This window comes from Pholis gunnellus (genome assembly GCF_910591455.1).
Source record: "Pholis gunnellus genome assembly, chromosome: 2".
In the NCBI taxonomy this organism is placed as follows: Eukaryota; Metazoa; Chordata; class Actinopteri; order Perciformes; family Pholidae; genus Pholis; species Pholis gunnellus.
The window spans coordinates 3515441-3534880 of NC_136536.1; the positions used below are offsets into that span (position 1 = coordinate 3515441).

A 19440-nucleotide genomic window follows, 5' to 3' on the forward strand; every position below is an offset into this window, starting at 1 on the left:
CTCGTCTTTCTCCTCCTGTGTTTCTCCAGAGAGGGCACTTTGAAGGCCGGAGACCGAGTGTTGAGCGTAGACGGGATGCCTTTAAACCGGGAGAAGCACGCTGACGCTTTGACCATGCTGATGCAGAGCAGCCAGGAAGCTCTGTTCCTGATCGAGTATGACGTCTCTGTCATGGGTGAGCACACACACACACACACACACACACACACATATATGTAGAGGTTTGGTAGGGCAGTGATGCTCTGAGGGTAAATCATGTGGCCGTTTGGCTGCGTGGATGTGAGGGTGTGTCTGTGCTGGAGACGCCACTCTGGCCCAAGAGCACACTTCAACAGGGAAAGGGTAGATGGATAATAGTCTGTGTTTTATTATAGTGTGTGGATCTCTCTCGACTCCTGAATCATGGCAGCTTCAATCTCAACGTTTAAACAAAATAATACTGGTAAATATCAGTAAACCTAACGATAACGAAACAATTAATTTATCCAAAATATAAATCAGACCTTGTCTGATTTAATATTTTAATATTTTATTCAATAATTCTCTTAAAAACAAACACATGTAACAAGATGATAGACCCTGATCAGAAAAATACTGGACCTCAAATTCAGAAGGATTGTGAGACATTCATTTTTATCTTGCAACCTTTTCCTCTATGTGCACAAAAATACTTGATTTAAAAACTTTAAATGGTTATGACATGGATTTATTTCACTGGAATAATATGCAGCTATAAGATAATCAAATGTATTTTTGCATCAGTGTGGGGCAAGGGGAAATAAGTGAAAGGATTCATAGACTGCAACAGCAGAATGTAATGTTAGTGTAAGCCAATTTCACACTCGCAGTCTACACGGCCGGTGAAGTAAACAACAAACATGAAACGGCCGAATAACAACGTTAGCTGACGCATGGTGTAACACAGGAGTAGCGAACCTCAGGCAGCTTAACCAATGGCACACTAATAGGTGTGCAATACAGAGTTTTGGGGAAATGTTGAAGTGCCCTCTCATCTACATGCCAAATGACCCGTTTCACAGCCAGTTATTTAAGGTAGTATGATAGATTTTTTTGAAATCTCTACATGACCTACATCAGTAAACATCACCATCAGCGAGAAGATTGTCTATTTCTATATATTATTCTTAATGCTCGTCATCGGGTGCCATCGGGTCGGATTCAGGTAAAATCAGATCAAATGAAGGTTCACCAGAAACTCCTTCAGCTCAGACTACATCATGGACAAACCCGGATCGTTTGCTGCTGCCTTCAACCTGCAGTTAGAGCTCCGGGGGGAGGAGGAGAGCTCAGCGATACCGGCAGCAGCAGTGTCTCCTCCTTCTCTTCCTCCTCCTCCTCCTCCTCCTCCAGGAGCAGAGCTTCTCTTCTGTGGGAGCCGACACCACGCGCTGCTGGAGACCCAGGCCGTATTGCTGGATCCGCTGGAGGGAAGGGGGGGCACGGGAGAACCAGAACCAGGACTGAGAGGGGTCAGACTGTCAGACCCCGCTGCAGTAAAATGAGAGGTTTTCTAAATGGAATCTGGTGCTCAGAAACACTACCGCTTTTGTCCACAGGGACCGCCACAGTCAACACAAAATGAAAGTTCCTTGCAGTAGCTTTAATGTTAACCTAATGTTGATATGGCATACTGATTCACAAGAACATTTAAAAAGGATGCCGACCCCTGGTGTGACGTTACGTTACCATTACAGCAGCGGTGCAGGAATTACTTTTAACATGTAGAAAGTCTATTTTAAGTGACGACTATAAACAGCACATTTTTGTTCGGTTGTTTCTTTAGTTCATTTTGACGGATTTTATTCTAATGTTGTGGAAAAGGAATAACTACCAACGCAGACCCGTCTGACTGTGAGTGTATGGAGCGAATCCAATCTATTTTTATAGCTAAAAAGCCTCCTCACTATTAGGTCAGAAAGTAGTAAAACATGCTCACTGAAGACAGGAACTCACTGCAGATTATAACCTCCATTTGGTCACAGTGACTAATTCTCCATAAGATCACAAACTCTGCTCTTTGCAAACTAGGGCAGGTCACCCAGGACGTTTGACACACTATCTCTCTGTATGTGGGAGTTTTGGGATCCAGACCTCCTGCCTGCAGACTGAACCTGTCACAGGGTTCACAATAACAAGAGACATTTTGGAGCTAAAATCTGTGAAATATACAAACACGATATTTTCAGTTCAAGCTTAAGTTTTGCTTAATTGCTTAAACCCGTTTTGTGTAACACTGCGGCAATTCATAAAAAAAGAAATCATCACATCATTTTGTACTGAAGCACAACTCTGCATTCGCAAAAGACAAAATGATATGTCCCTTTGTCATTGTTCAAGTCAAGACAGTTAAACGTCTGAGGAAGTGCAGCAAAGGACAAGACAATAAAATTGTACGTCTTTAGGTCATTTCTATTTTCAGAACCGGAGGTTGTCGCCTGCTTCAAAGGCAGCATGTATGCTCTGTCCTCCCTCTGTCCGTTGTTCTTCCTCTGATAAAAGTGAAGCCAATGCTTCATGTCTTAAAGCTGCATTCTCTCTAATGTCCACCAGGGGGCGACTCCTCTGGTTGTATAGAAGTCTATGAGAAAATGACTCTACTTCTCTCTTGATTTATTACCTCAGTAAACATTGTAAACATGAGTTTATGGTCTCAATCTCTAGTTTCAAGTCTTCTTCAATACAGCATGATGTTCATTTAGTAAATGATGGTCCATTTAGAGTCAAACAGACCATAAAGCAGGGGATGCTTTATGGCGGGGCTCACTGTGATTGACAGGTCGTTAACGGCGTTCATGGTCTGAGAGTTGTCCGTGTTCTCGTCTTAAAACTTTAACCCTTTTTACAGTGTGTTTTCTCTTCATGGAAGTTAATTGTAACATTTTTGGTCGCCTGAAAAATGTCTTTTTCAGCGTTCGGTTGTACTCAGCTCCGCCCTCTCGTGTCAGTATGCTCAAAACCAGCACACTATGTATATCATATTCTTTTATATCTTCTTTCCCTCATATGATTGTCCCGGCCATATTGTCTAATTGTGACACCCCACAAATGTCTGTGTAATGTGTAAATGTCTTTGAGAAATGATTGAGTTGCACCTCTGAACTACATGCTTCATCAGGATGAGGATGAACTCAATTTGATGACTCGTGGCATTATAAAAATATGAATGCCAGATTAACGACAATGCAAATCATTTGTGTTTGAAAGGTTGTGAAGATTGGGTGCAATGTATATTTGTATATTGTGTTCTTGGCTTTAGATGCATTATATCTGTGTGTATTATCTGTTTCAGACGCAGTACAACAAGCCTCGGGCCCTCTGCTGGTGGAAATAGTGAAAGGCCCCTCAGCCAGCCTGGGGATCAGCCTCACCACAACAATATACAGGAGCAAACAAGTTATTATTATTGACAAGATAAAGGCAGCCAGCGTGGTGGAAAGGTGAAACCAAACCTCTTAACAGTATACCGCTACACACACACACACATCAAATGAAAGCTTTCCTCACACAATCTGTCTCACTCTCTGTCTCACTCTCCGTCTCACTCTCTGTCTCACTCTCTGTCTCACTCTCCGTCTCACTCTCTCCCAGATGTGGAGCGCTGCACGCAGGCGACATCCTTCTGTCGATAGACGGGACCAGCACGGAGCACTGCTCTCTGATGGAGGCCACGCAGCTACTTGCCAGCACTTGTGACGTTGTAAAGCTGGAGATTCTCCCGGCCAGTCAGAGCAGACTTCCTGTCAGGCCGCAAGACACAGGTACGTAAATACAACTGTGTGAGATACTGCAGCAGAACGAGACGTCAGAAAGAGACAAATACGACTAGATCATCTAGGGCGGCAACGGAAAAAAACTATCTTAATTTTGGATTGTTTTGTTGAGTTCTCATTTGTAATCAATTATTTTTTTGGGCCAGAAAATGGTGGAATATGCCCGTGACACGTTTCCAGAGAACAAGCCATCAAAAACTAAACTAGAGTCAGTGTTTCTAACCTTTCGGCCTGTTATCCCCTTACACAAGAAGAGTCACTTTTCAGACATCTATGAGTTTAATTTCCACCAAAGAGACATTTCTCCTCTAATCTTCTCACATTTCATTTAATTCAAATAACAGTTTAATGCCCAAAGAGGTAATATTATCCAATATTTCACAAAAAACAAAACTGATTTGTGTAGCAAAACGTATTTTGTTTTTAACGAATATTTGTGACTTTTGATGAAACATGTGGGGATAACTAAGCTAACTAATTGCTTAGTGTTACATTAACAAAAGTAATTTGTAAGGGTCGACTATCTAAAAAAGTTGGCCTTACAAGAGTAGTGTTGATTTTAAACAATAGTTGTCCTTTTGAGCCATTTTCAACCCAAAATGAAATAAATGTGTTAATAAATGTACATATGAACACCAGCATGATGTGTTTCATCACAGTACGTGTGCAGTTACCCCTTTAGTAGAGTTTGATACCATTATTTAATTAGGATATTGTATGCAGGACTTTTAAGTGGAATTAAGTGTTTTTATGCTCTTGTCATGGTACTTTTAAGGATCTGAGTACTTTACACCACTGTCTGTAAGATAATATTGAATTATGTGTATAGTGGTCAACTTTTTCACTATGTTAAAAATATGAAATGTACAGTGCTGTGCGTCACAATTGTAATGCAAACCACACAAAAACATTTTGTACACGCTCAAATGCAAATATGTGCAGGGGAATGCAAATCACTCACGTGTGGACAATGTTGATTGTATAACTAATAGTCTCAACATCATTTAATTATGTCTGTGTGTACATTGTGGAGGCTATACAGCAGTAACAGGCTGGAGGCGTGTTTGTCCTCACCATATGTTTTGTGACGACTCTCAGCTCTGCTACCTACAGCTGCTAAGAGCCTAGCTGCCTCCCAGCTGCTTTCTCCTACTGTGAATCGGCCTGTGTGTGTGTGTGTGTGTGTGTGTGTGCGCGCTAGCTGCCGGCCACAGTCCATGTGCCTTTGGGAACACACTCGGTTGGTAGCAACAAGCCACACATACACACACACACACAAATACACGCTTTCTCTATCAGAGATCATGTTCTGCAGACTTATTTCTGGGTCAGCAGCTGAAGGGGCTCCTTAACATGTGAGCATGGGAAGAATCAAACAGCGTGACAAAGGCAATAACGTAGTTTATTCATCCCACAATTCTTCTTTATCCTTTTGTCAGATCCCGTCGGCAGCGTTTCCCTTTTTATTTTTCAAACTTCCACCTCTCTTGTTTGTCCTTATGTACTGATTTAATTTTAGATTCATACATTAACTTATCTGAAGAGGGCATATAAAATAAATCTTTTCCATGGCTGCTCTGTGAAATACTTGACCTGCATTTTCCACCTGCTGACCACCGAGAAGTGCAGCACGCGTAACATCTTCTCTGTGAAATGACAGGCATGAGGTCTCGTCTTCTGAAATGTCTGTTCAATAACGATTCCCTCCTTGAATGAGGCGCCGTGACGTTATGATAATGTGATATTTTCACTGCTCCTTTTTTCCTCCCCCCAGGATAAAGCATGATTATAAGATGCAATTTGTCTAATCTCCTCTGGGGATTTAATAAGACTGATATGGCCACCAAAGAGATTAGGGAGTTAATGTTTCTTTCCGCCGGCGTCGATCAAAAACACAATTTTCTTGGAGAGCCTCCCCTAGGTGAGCTTAACATAAGCCGTCAGAGCCAAAGCTTCACAGGTTTGATTGAGTCCGATAGAAACCTGTTCTCCCAGAAAAATAAAAAGAGGGCCGCGGGGTTCTTTCCCGCTTGTATTCTGATTACATGCGGTTGGATTTAACCATGTTCCCATGAATATGGCAAATGTCTTAGTCCTCGCTGCAGCAGCCCATCCGTGTTTCCAGCAAATCCTCCATCCATGTGAGCAAGTTGTTGGGAGATTAAAACGCCTGCAAATGAAGCAGCGAGGATTACTGTCACATGTAACGCTCCTTGACAATTTTAGCTGCATGAAAAGGGAAGTTAATTACGTGAGGTACGTGTCGTACAGGAGGTCAGTTGTTTCCCGTTTGAGTGCTTCAGAGGCACCGTTTGACGGAACGCTCACGTGTCGACATGAGGGATTAAAACGCCTTTCAGAATTAACAATCTGTGCTTTTCCATTTCGTACAAAGTGGGAAAAAGTCAACAGAATTAAAAAAAAAAATGTAAACCACGTGAATATGAAATCTCACAGGATTAAATTAAAACACATTTAGACCAAACTCTCTGCCAATCAAGTGCAGAAACACATCTGCATGATCGGCAATCAAGCTTCCAGCTGCGCCCAATCAAGCCACATGCCTTCCAGCAGCCGGTGTCACTTCCTGCTGAACACAACAACGTCATGCCCAGCGGTCCATTTACTCACTACTCTCCTCGCGCCTACTGGCTCTTTTTTGAAAATTAACTTGTAAAGATGATCTCCAGTTTGCACTTAGCTTTTTGGAAGCTTGCTAGTAAAAGTAAGATGTGTTTTTGTTTTTTAAGACCACAACATCCCATTCAGCTGTGTGTGTGTGTCTAACTGATTCTCATGAAAATACATTAAACTGCAGGGTTTAATCTAGCGTACCGTGAAGAAAAAAACATTAAATATCAATTACTCCGCTCTGAAATCATCCTCTAGGCGCTGTGCGGTTGGTGGTACAAATTTAGACATGGGAATGAAAGCGTGATTTCATGGGTAGAATCTTAACAAAAGTGCAAACGGGAGTGGATCCGGTCGACTTAATGGATGTGTTTGCCTCCGTGTCGCTGCAGTAAAAGTGCAGAAGAGCAACCATCATCACTGGGACCAAAGCGGCAACTACTGCCATCCCCCACATGCCAGCCACGGCAAGACATGGAGCAGCCCGAGCCACCCACACAACCAGCAGGACCACTGCAAATGTAAGTTATCACTTGTGACAGCGCCGCTGCTGGCGAGACGCCGTGGCAGGAAGGACTTTTTCTTCAGCACATTTGTTAAATCTTTTTTTTTTTTCCCAAGAGGCTTACTCCACCACGGTTGTTTTCTGTTTGTTGCATGTTCCCCTCGAGCAGCATGCACGCATCCTGCTGTGAATGAAGAAAGGCGGGGGGGGGGGGGGGGGACATGGTGTAATCTGACTGTACCAGCCTTTTCTTTTATAAGTGTAGTGCCATTGTCTCCTTTCAGCTCTGGTGAGCGGTGGCTTCTCCCCTTCCTCCACAGCCACCTCCGGCTTCAGCAGCCAGGGGAGCAACACGCTGCCCTGCCCCATCCCTCCGGTCGCCCCCACCAGCCCCCGCGGCTCCACGGCCAAGAGGAGGAACAGGAAGAAGGACCACAAGAGCTCACGTATGACGAGCAGTCTGGCCCCCCCCTTTTTAAAAACAAATTAAAGGGTCTTTTCTACCAAATTGACCATTTAATTTGATTATTTTGTCCTCTCCATTTATATGAGCGAGGTGAGGCTGAATAACACTCACTGTATTTATTGCTAGACTGCATAACTTTTAGCTAGAAGTACCAGATAATGAACTGGCAACTAAGAGTATGTTGATCAAATTAGTGCCTTTTAACTTAAAGGGACAGTTTCCCCCAAAATCAATCAATTTTATCAGGTATAAAAATGAACAACTGAAACCTTTCATGTCTAAAAGTAACGACAAGGTGTTTGGATTACAGAGATGTCTGGAGAGACATGTTGAGTGCACACAAAGAAATCCCTTTCACTTCCATTATATTAAAAGGGACAGTTCACCCCAAAATCAAAAACGTATATTCTCAAGATCATTGTGAACATGTTTTGGGCCATAACTCAAGAACTCAAATGCTAATTATGACAATTTCACACAAACATCTAACAGGATAGTGATGACATTTTGGACAGACATGGGTGTAAACTGTAACTTAACTGGTTGGAGGAGGTGTACAACCGTCAGGCGGTAATTCTAGTTATTTCATTTTCTAAATCATGTTTTTGTTTTTTGCACTGCAGGAAATATAATCAAACTAATGCTGATTTATGCCTTTTAGCATGTTAGCATTAAGCCGGGTTGCAGTGAATTGCAAACCCGGCACAAACCTCAGAACCGGGATGAATTAAACTAAAAATCTTTCTGCAGGACGAGCTACAGCAAGTGATTAAGTACGACTGTTTTTTTTTTTCTTCTATAATTGAGACGAACTGGCTCTTAAACGTGTTCTTTGCTGCTCTGTTAAAACACCTTTCCCTCCTGTTTTGCCGCCTCGGTGCGTGAACAGACTCCGCTGGTCACTGACGTAAAACATGACTGACGTAAACTCTGAGAAGTGACTCATTGTCGTCTCTGTGGGTGCATGTCTCTTCCGCTTACCCTCCTCCACTTTTTTCTGTCCCACGATCCTTCTCTTGCTCCATTTATCTGCCACCTCTCCACTGATATCTCTTCCCTGATGTGTCCTCTCTCCCCGTCTCTCAGTATCTCTGGCGTCCAGCTCTGTCGGCCCAGGGGGGCAGGTTTTTCATGTGGAAACGAGCGATGTCTTCCTGAGGGGGGATCCGCTCACAGGTTTTGGGATCCAGCTGCAGGGGGGTGTCTTTGCCACAGAAACCCTGTCTGCTCCCCCGGTCATCCGCTTTATTGAGCCCGACAGCCCAGCTGAGAGGTAACACACTGAGACACCTAACGAGTAAACAAGTATCGTATATAGGGAGTCACCTTGAATTACGCGGCTCCAGTGCTAATCATTCAGCCACATTAAAAACTTTTTTTTTTTTTTTTTTTTTTAAAGGATCATGTTAACCTCGTCTCTCAATTAGTGTTTCAGCTGAAGGCATTCGAGCTGCATTTGTCTCATGCTGTGGTTCCCAAATTTGGGGTCTTGACCTACAGAAGGGCCTCGCACGATGATTAACAGCAGAAAAAATACGGAGATTTTTCCCTTTTATCTTTATTGAAGAGTGTGCTTTCAATTTGTGAGCATGACTTAAGGATTTCACCTGAGATTTTGTCTTCACACTCAAATAGCTGCTTTTTGCACTTGGATTTCCGCTCTCGCTGTGTGCTTGCACTCAGATATATTATTGCTTGCTCAGATTTTCCTGCACTCCAGCTTCAGCCTTTTCTCCTCACACTTGGACTGCTTCTGTGTGCTCGTGTAAAACATCTGCTCCGAGTAACCGCCCGCCAGGGACGCTTCAGCAGAGGGAACGTGCACCCGCAACGATGCAGGGATCGTTTGTTTTTGGGGTCAACACTTCACCTGCCATTCAATTGGTTTGGGGAGTTTTTAAATGGTTGTTGCACAAAAACAATCGAAGGAGAACATTTTTAGGAGAAAATGCTGGAGCAGATGTTTCACGAGCTGCACAGAAGAAGCCGAAATGTGAGGATAAGGAAATCAAAGCAGAAACAATGCAAATCCAAGCGCAAGCAGGAGCTATTTGAGTGTGAGGACCGGGTTTGGAGGGAGAGCGTTACAAAGTGTTAGTCTTGGTCACAACTGGAAGACATTCTGCATATAACTGGTGACAATGTGTTCTATGTAGGTATTGTTGTTGGAGGTTGGACTTTAGGACCTTAGACTGAGGAGCTCCTGCTACTGTGGACCTATAACAAATATTTGATTCATTAAATATGAATGTTCATTTTGCACCAAACGACGGGTCTTGTTACCCTTCAGTGGTAGACTGATACAAAGACTTCTGCTTGTGGGACGTCCTATCATACCAACCAGACATGCATCTATAGGCCCGTGTTTTAAGACGAGCAAACGCACAAACCTCATCAGTTTTGTGTTTATGAGTGTAGTGGCAGCTTGTTAAAAACCTTCTTCGCCTCTTCTTGCAGGATGTAAATGTTCTGACTCGTGTATCCGACTCACAGAGTGCTCCTCTGCAGGCTATACTCTCCGTGGTGGGCTATCCAATAATGGGGCTCGTAGTGAGTGAAAAAAGTAGTTTATTCCATGAAAACAAAATGAAACAAATGTATCCGTATGCAGTTATCGACTATCAAATACTGACCTTCTGCTGGCAGTAACTAAAATAAACTCTACAATCTGTGATCAGAAAAAATGATGCTCCATTTCTACTTAACTTGCAGTAAAACCCAGAGTCAACATGACCAATTACCTGAATTCTATATTAAACAGTTTATAGGGCATAACACACATTACTTTTGAAAATAAAATAAACTGTAAACAACAGTCACGCGAGGACGTGACATCACCGCGCCAGACACATATTGAGGGCCGCAGTTGTTGAAAATATGTGTGCATGTGATTACCTCCTAATAATGATCTTAACTGTTAAAAGACACCATAAAATGTCACGAGACAAGACCGGGAGAGCACGAGGAGTGCCTCAACCAAGATGCTTTAAATTACATTTGAGATATTGGAAAATGTGAGCTAAAACTTTACAGAAACAGCTGATTTTACAACAAGCTAGCTCGTCATATCTCACCGTTTATTTCTCAACAAAAGTCATCTCTTGAATATAAAAAACACTATCAGCTGCTTGATAGGTATCTGCAGGTTAATCAGCTTTTTCCTGCTTCAAACTGTCGTTGGCACATTTTTAAAGGCCGATATAATATCGGTCTCCTTCTAGTTGGCAACCCTGCGTTGTTGTGAGGGGTCACGAGCCAAAAAAAGTTGCTGCTTGCCAACCCTCTGCATGGTAACGGTTTATTTGCTTAGCTTAAATTGTCATGAGGTCTACTCAGCAATTTATGACTGTTGCTTTAGTCTCGGTCGTGCTTCTGACAAACTTCAAGGAGCAGTGCGTTTTCCCCAGTATACTAGATTTATTACACATTATACATATTGATGCAGCCAGTGTTTTTTTTATAAATAGTGGAAACCCCCGTTATTGGTGCGCATTATTGATCAAGACTGCATGCTGCGGACTTAATTAACTCACAGCTCTGATCGGGCCAGTGTGTTGCATCCGTCCTTGTCCCGTGAGATTAATGACGGTGTCTGTGCCGGCACTGCGGGGCCCATCCGGTGTCCCCCCGGGGTCCTGTGACACGATTAGTCCAGCAGCGGTTGGACAGGCGCGAGCAGCGCAGCATCCGACTGTGACGTCAGCCTCCACACAAGGTTAATGAGCAGCAGCAGCAGCAGCAGCAGCGGTGGTGGCAGTTGGTGAATTAATATCACTTGACAGTGCTTTGGTGTTTGCCCTTGTAATCAAGGGTCTGATTTAGTGTGTGATATGTGGGAGTTCTCGCTTTGCAGAGGTGATTTTTCAAAGTTCAAGTAAGGGAAGTGTTCAGTGTGCTCATGCTAAGCCTGGAGGCCATATCGTGTTAAAGGTGGCATCTTAAACGTTCAGCCTATGTGGCGTGTGGTGTCACCCAGGCTGCATGTGTCAGAATGCTTTCACTGAAAGCAGAAATCTAAAGCCTTGCTGACACTCGCGTGATCGTATTGAAACCGTTCGTCAGTCGGCTGTAGTGGTGATTTACCACGGTCCATATTTGTCTGCAAGGTATCGGAGTTCTGACTCGTGTTCCAGTGAACTTGAAACCCGATGTACTACAGGAGCCAGGGAAAACTTGAATGAGTGTATTTGAGATCCATTACAACGTGACTTGATGTTCCAGCATAAATACGTTGGTTATCACAAAGGCAAAAGGCAAAAAAACCAAACATTTGCTGCCTGCAGGCTCATAAATAGTTTGGACAAAACATGGAATCTGGGGAAAAGTTAGCAGCTCATTCTTCTGAGGAGCTTTAAAGTTCTACTTCATTATATTCAATATAACAATCGGGAGCTTCTGTTTCAGTACAAGCTGAACATTATAACCGTCATGAAGGCATTTAATGCAGAACTGATGCATTAGGTTTAACCAGGTGTACCTAATAAACTGGCAACTAGAGTGTATTTATGTAATTTGTTCTCGAGAGACTACATGAATAAATAAAGCTCAACTAAGTCAAAGACGTTCCCTCGGGCTCTGCAAAAAAAAAGAGAATTTGTCACTTTTTGTTTGGGGGAAAAAAATCAACAAACGGTATTGATCAATTATTTTAATAATCGTTAGTTGCAGCCCTGGTTGAAATGTGATCCATTTTATTTATTTAATAAGATTTGTTTTATCATTCTGTTGCATCTCCAGCCAAATTACATTTGTTCTATACATGTGTATTATTATTATTATTATTATTATTATTATTATATGAGCTGTCGTCTTTGTGTCAATCTAAAAGATTTTCATTGAAAAAAGTCTGTTGAGTCACTATTTATTGCCGAAGGAGGCAACACAATGGCGATTGAGCCAATGGCCCACGGATGAAAGTACTGAAATATTAATATGAAATAATGAAATCTGAATGATTCCCACTTTAAGGCGGTGTGTGTGTGTGTGTGTTTGTGTGTGTGTGTGTGTGTGTGTGTGTGTGTGTGTGTGTGTGTGTGTGTGTGTGTGTGTGTGTGTGTGTGTGTGTGTGTGTGTGTGTGTGTGTGTGTGTGTGTGTGTGTGTGTGTGTGTGTGTGTGTGTGTGTGTGTGTGTGTGTGTGTGTGTGTGTGTGTGTGTGTGTGTGTTTGGTGTGTGTGTGTGTGTGTGTGTGTGTGTGTGTGTGTGTGAAGGTGTGGGCTGCTGCAGGTTGGGGACAGACTTTTGTCCATTAACGGGATCCCGACTGAAGACGGCACTCTGGAGGAAGCCCATCAGCTGCTCAGAGACTCCGCTCTGGCCAATAAGGTCACAGTGGAGATTGAGTTTGATGTTGCAGGTATAATATTTCGAAGGTAGATTCTTCTACGAGTGTTTGTCCCCCCCCCCCACACTTACATTTTTACCTCCACTTTAACTTCCAATTAGAGTCGGTGGTTCCCAGCAGCGGCACCTTCCACGTGAAGCTACCCAAGAGGAGAGAAGTGGAGCTGGGCATCACCATCAGTGGTGAGTTTTGTAATGAGCCAGACGTACAGCAGAGGGCAGTGCTGCTCGATGATGCTCCGCAGACCAGCACGCTGTAAATCCCCACGGAATGAATCAATGTTCTGTGATCCATAAAACTCGGCCTTTGCGAGCCCACGAGGGCGCATCCCTCATTACCTCTGAATAATACCGGCCTGTCCCGGCATTCATTTGTGCTCTGAATAAAGAGAAACTGGAAGCAGTGTGATTAGCGCAACAAAAAGAAAAGGGCGTTGAGTGCTTTCAAAATGCTTCTATCCTCATATCATACAGCCTAAAATAAAAATATATATTTTTTTATGTTTTATCAGCAAGTAAGAAACCCGGCAAGCCCCTCATCATCTCTGACATCCGCAAAGGAAGCATAGCGCACAGGTATGTCCCATCATCACACAGAGCTCATATTAGTATGAATGTTATTGTTCTCACAGCACAAAAAACAACAATTAAATCACAAAACGGTTGCTTTTTCGGGTCACATTTAATTCTCAACGCTTTACATTTAGTGTGAAGGTTGGTTTTTTTTAGGTTTATGTGGGATTACGTCCTCAACAATAACAACATTGTGTCCACTGTGTAATATTGACCTAATTGGATTACGCTTTCAAAACTGGATCAGTAGGGCAGAGCCGCTACATTTCAGAAGGGCTCAGCGTCGATTGGGTCTGCGGGTGAGGTTACGGTCGCCCTCAAGGATCCCACTGAGACACTAATGGCTAATGGGATTCTAAAACTGAGTCAGGAGGAGAGGCTCCCTCGGGCCCCGGTCGGTGGCTGAGATCCTCTCGTGTCTTTGTGTCCCGGTAGAACAGGCACTCTGGAGCCCGGGGACCGGCTGCTGGCCATCGACAGCGTGCGTCTGGAGAACTGCACCATGGAGGACGCCATGCACGTCCTGCAGCAGGCCGAGGACATGGTCAAGCTCCGAATCCAGAAAGACGAGGACAACATCGGTACTTTGAACCCTTAAAAAATGCCAAACGTACATCTGTGGAAAGCAACCGAGCACATTTACTCATTTAGTACTCTTGAGTTTTCCCATTTGATGCCACTTTATACTCCAACTCCGCTACATTTAAAGGACCTATTGCTCTTTTTCAAAACGTATGATAGCTTATAAAATACACAACATTGTCAAAGATGAAACCAGTGGTTCTCTTTTTGGCAACTAGTAGAAGCCGTCAATGTTTTTTGATTTTGTTAGAATTGCACAATTTACACATGGGGTTGTCGAATTTTAAAGATAATTTGGCACGTGTAGAAAGTCACAGTTGTTGTACCATTTTAGTTTTGTGTGAAACCGCTCTGTGAACTACAGCCATCGACTCGCACAGTGTACGTCACCAACACGACCGTTAGCTCCGCTTGTTCATATAAATTACAGGACAAATAACAAAACCATCACAGGTTCCTAAAGCCCAAGTTTTGTCACCCAACAGTCCAAAAATGTATCATAGAAAAATAATGAAATGACGTTTAGAAGCTGTGAGTATTTTAGATTGTTGTATTGGTAATTTAACTTCTTCCATCACTTTATTTAAGCCAAACAATATTCCAAAACAGTAAAAGGAGAAGTAACGGAGGTATTGATCTGTTATTTGTCCATTTGCACAAAAATATGTCTACGTATTTTAATATAAATGTATTCTATATTCACAGGATTTGTCATGTCTTTATAATCTTGAGTCTTGTGCGTGATGTGTCCTGTTTAACCCATGTGCTGTAGATGAGTTGGAGATGTCGGGCTCCATCATCTACACAGTCGAGCTGAAGAGGTATAACGGACCGCTGGGCATCACCATCTCTGGCACAGAGGAGCCCTTTGACCCCATCGTCATTTCTGGCCTCACCAAGAAAGGCCTGGCAGAGCGGTGAGCAAGAGGTCGGACAGGACCGGTCCGGGAGTAAAGAATGTTATTTTGAGAAGATGGTGACACTTGCATTAGGCATGTCAAATCTGTAGCAGCCCACTTTGGAAACGATTTAAAAAAAAAAAAAAAACAAGACTTTAAACAATGTCTGTCTCATCTGCTTCTATAACAAGCAGCCTCTTTGTTTCCGTCCCAGTCAGCGCCCTGGCAGCCTGACAGCGGACCCGGCTCGGTCGGTCGGTCGGTACTGTCTGGTGTACTCTGATAACTCTGTCTCCTCCTCATCCATGCAGGACCGGGGCCATCCACATAGGGGACCGAGTCCTGGCCATCAACGGGGTCAGTCTGAAAGGAAAGCCACTGAGCGAGGCCATCCATCTCCTGCAGGTGGCCGGGGAGTCCGTCACCCTCAAGATAAAGAAACAACCCGACCGTATGTGTGTTTTTTTTTTTTTTTCTGGGTTTTTGTGTTTCAACTCATCACTTATTTCTTTTTGATAACTTGCAGTGGTTTGCAAAAATGATCTTACAAATACAGTTGCATAACTGAGACAAACAACAACGGGCACAATAAGAGGAAAAATAGAGATATAGACAAATAAAAGGTGAGTTGATAATAAGTTGCCTTATGACACAACATAAACATTCATATTTCACTTTTTCACATTTCATTTGGATTGTTTCATTGGTTTCATTTGTCATATAGTTTTAATAGTTTTAGTTTGTACGTAATGTAGCTTCGCAGTTAAGAGTTTGTTGTTTGCTGATCGTACATCGTTGTCTTGATGCCAAAGCGAGGAAGCAATATTCATTTATACGGTGCATAAAAAGTTGCACAGCACTTTACAAGAGGAGGAAAAGAAGATAAGCGTATCATAATGAAAGAGACAAAATGTACAAACCACAAAAAATAAGGTTGTTAAATGAAGAAAGCAATGCACTTTGGTTTAGCTTCTTCTGAGGCTTTAAAGCAGTGAAAGTGATGTTTTTATTTTTGCGTTTTAAAAAGGACAGGAAGTGCACTACGTCCTTGTTTTGATGATTTGACTCCCTGTTCATTCTAAAGCGTCTGACGGCCGGCGGCCTGGAGACAGAGAAGCTGGGTTTTTAAGTGACCCAGAGGATGACCTCACCGACTCCCAGAAGACCAGTAAACACTCGGAGGTCTACTCGGCCACTCTGCCCAGTATAGACTCTGCGATGAGCTCCTGGGATAGCTCAGGGTTTGACGCAGGCTACAGTAGTCAAGGTGAGGTCAACCCGCATGCCTCCTTCCTATAAATGACCCATTTCCCCACTTGCATCCAATGAGGTTGGTGTATTTTCGTGGTTTATTCAGGGACGTATCTTCACAAAGCGTCCGATATATTGCTCAATCCGCATGAGTGGCGACGCACAAAACACAGGAGTCAAACCAGTTCCGGCTCTGCAGGTCTAGTCCACCACGCAGCGCTGTATGACGGGAGATTCACTGAGGATGAGTGGGACAAGATACCCGGGTAAGTGCTTCAGCCTTTTTACCTTCCTGTCAAAGTCTTGTTTCATGTCAGCGCAGCTTTAAGTGTTTTTTGATTTCTCAGTAAAGGGCATATATATATATAATTTAAATCGTATTCTGTGTAAAAACAGTGGTGGAAAGTACATTTAATCAAGAACTGGTCTTGTTTTATGTACTTGGACGTTTTATGCTGTACTTCTCTTCCACTACATTTCAGAGGGGACATTTGTGTCATTTTTTACTTTCAGGAAATATAACAACACACACATTGTTAAAGCAACCTTCCTGGTTTATGACTCACAGCAAAACAAAGTCAACTTGGGACACCGTGTCCTGTTTCAGATGTCTTTAAGTCGTCTCTGAATTTCTATAATTGTTACATTTAAAGTTACTGTGAGGAACTTTTAACTGGTTATGAAACGGTCTCAGTTTAATACTGATGCCTCTATACGACCTAAGTAAACAAGATCATCAGCAAGAAGATTGGCTATTTCTATTTAGTTATTGTTGATGCTCGTTGTCGGTGCCACCGGGTCAGATTCCACACGAAAATGGATGAAAATCATGCAGGTTCACCAGAAACTCCTTCAGCTCAGACTCCAGCGGGGCCTCCAGCAGAGACCAATCCACCGTGGACAGACCCAGATCCTCCAGCAGAGACCGGTCCACCGTGGACAGACCCAGATCCGATTTGGATGCAGTCTTCGATCTGCAGTCGGAAGCTCCGGAGGGACGAGGAGAGCTCAGCTCCCGGCAGCAAGGTCGTCTCTTCTGGCCAGGAGCAGAGCTTCGCCTCGCTTCACCTCCGGTCCCCGCTGGAGCCAACACTGACACCACGCTGCTGGAGGCTCAGGACGTATTGTTGGGCCCGCTGGAGGGAAGGGAGGCAACGAGAGAACCAGGACTGAGCAGGGCAGACTATCGGACCCTGCTGCAGCACAATGAGAGGTTTTCTAAAGGGACTCTGGTGCTCAGAAACAATACCACTTTTGTCCACAGGGACCGCTAAAATCAACACTAAATGAAAGTTCCTTGTAGTAGCTTTAAATACTTTTAGACTTAAATAGGTCAAAATATCCAATATTTCACAATAAAAGCAAAGATTAAAGAACAGTCCAAACATTGTTGTATTGGCGCTTTTACCTAAATAGAGGATCTGAGTACTTTTCCACCACTGTTTAGATAAGAGCTTCTGTGATTATTCTTTCCCCCTCTTTGGGTTCATTGATGAAAGCAAACTGCACTGTCTGAATTGTTTTCAGTTCATTTTGTGTTGTATGCTTTCATGTTTTGTGCTTTTTTTCTCTTCTTTCTCAGGTATTCTCTCTCTCATCTGCTTTATTAACTGCCCACGAGCTCTTTGGTGTTTCACATAGATGCATCTTTTTCTGTCACCCCTTCTGTCCACAACAAAAACGTTTCCACAAAAAAAAATCACCTAAAGCGCCCAAGGATACATCAGCCTTACCTGTGTCTTCACACTTGACTTTTTTTTTTTTTTCTTCCTGAACTTTTGTGTCACATGCTTTCAATTTTCTGCTTTTTTTTTTTTTTTGGGGGGGGGGGGACGTTACTTTTGTAAAACTCTTTAAAAGGCTTTATCTAATCTAGTGGACTCCTAGCCGTTTGCCACAAGTAAAATTAAAAAAATTAAAAAACTCAATGTGGTCCTGGGAGATTTTCAAAGGGATTCTACGGCAGGCGGCCCAAAAAAAACTACATTTCCCATGCTGCCTTTTTGAAAAGCGGGCACCAGCCACAAGACCTGCAGGGCTGCTCTCATGTTCTGGTTCCTGCGTTGTCATAGATTCGTCAGCCCCCCTCGTTGCCGGGAGGACAGCTTCTGGTCCCAGGCTCTGCAGGACCTCGAGACCTGCGGCCAGTCAGAGATTCTCAGGGAGCTGGAGGTAGGCCCGCCCGTCATCAGTGGTCCGCCCCCCCCCCCCCCCCCCCACACTTCCTGCTCCCGTTTCCTCTCCTCCTCCATCTGCTTTGTGCCGCTCATGTATTCATAGACCGGTGTCGGCCTCAATGACCATGCCAGATGAAGCATTATGATAATCGTCAGAGTGTATAATCTGTTATTAAATCTGACAAGATAGGCTGGGCACCTGCTGCCACACTGACCCAGGAAAGGCTTTGGCGCAATGCCCCGGCCTCTAATCGGTCTCTGTGTACACTTCATGAGATATTATATGTTGTGCTGTCCACATTTTTTTCTTTTTAAATTCATGACACTCTTATAATCCCTTTCCGATTTTGTGCTCTTTCAGGCGTCCATGACGGGTAGCGCTCTCAGTCTGTACCTCGAGGAAACAAAGACCAACGACGACTCAATGTTTCAGTCTGAGATCAGTCCCGTTCAGAGGGAGGGAACGCACGGAGAGTTTAACAGCAAAAGCAACCTGTACCTGTCGACTGGAGACAGACGCGTACCGTCCCGGGGCCGAGGGGACACCTCTGATGTCTTGTCCCCTACCACTCTGGCACTGCACAAGGTAGTGCTGAATGGCTGACTAAACATTTTAAATACTTCTACTAATTGGTATCTGCACTGGTGGGTACGAGGGAAGTAGCACAAGGAACAAAGGGTTGACACATTTGCTTTTAAGAAAGACGCTGTGTGCAGTAAGTGCTTTTTTAAATTGCCCAGTAGTTACAGGGTTCAGACAGGGGCCAACATCCTCTTGTGGACAAAAATAAAGTTGAGTACTGTTCATCAGAATGATCCTACACCAGATCCCCAAACTACATCTCTGTTCCCCAGTATTTCATCACCATTTTAAAAACATGCAAATAGTTTTATAGATACAGTAAAGCTGCACCCCTCTTCAGACATAACCTAATGTTTTCTTCACAGCAACAGTAATACAAATGTGTGTATATGTATATGCATACATTTTATTGATTTCAATGTTTACTATACTGTAATCTAAAGTGTTACAGACACATTCAGATGAAAATGCATTCACAGTTTGATGAACATTCTATAAACAACAGTGTCCTGAGGGAATCTGCCCGTTATGAAGTTTGTACCCGTGTGCATCTTTTATTGGACTCATTGTTCCTGTGTAACTGGACCCAGTGGATACCTGGCCAGTCAGGACTTGCATTGTGTGTGTGTTTGTGTGTGTAT

The 19440-nt window shown here is 43.4% G+C and overlaps 1 protein-coding gene across 1 annotated transcript in view; it reads left to right on the forward strand.

The window, feature by feature from the left end:
- LOC306709100 (glutamate receptor-interacting protein 2-like) overlaps nt 1-19440 on the forward strand; it is a gene marked incomplete at both ends in the record, with an annotated part of 34249 nt that overhangs the window by 12696 nt on the left and 2113 nt on the right. The window contains 16 exons of the mRNA XM_079177130.1: nt 30-175; nt 3311-3458; nt 3610-3779; nt 6815-6943; nt 7212-7373; nt 8480-8666; nt 12602-12747; nt 12837-12917; nt 13247-13310; nt 13743-13888; nt 14662-14806; nt 15100-15239; nt 15873-16055; nt 16146-16305; nt 18112-18211; nt 18578-18802. Of these exons, the coding sequence (XP_079033256.1) occupies nt 30-175; nt 3311-3458; nt 3610-3779; nt 6815-6943; nt 7212-7373; nt 8480-8666; nt 12602-12747; nt 12837-12917; nt 13247-13310; nt 13743-13888; nt 14662-14806; nt 15100-15239; nt 15873-16055; nt 16146-16305; nt 18112-18211; nt 18578-18802 (2332 nt within the window). The remainder of the gene's footprint in view (nt 1-29; nt 176-3310; nt 3459-3609; nt 3780-6814; nt 6944-7211; nt 7374-8479; nt 8667-12601; nt 12748-12836; nt 12918-13246; nt 13311-13742; nt 13889-14661; nt 14807-15099; nt 15240-15872; nt 16056-16145; nt 16306-18111; nt 18212-18577; nt 18803-19440) is intronic.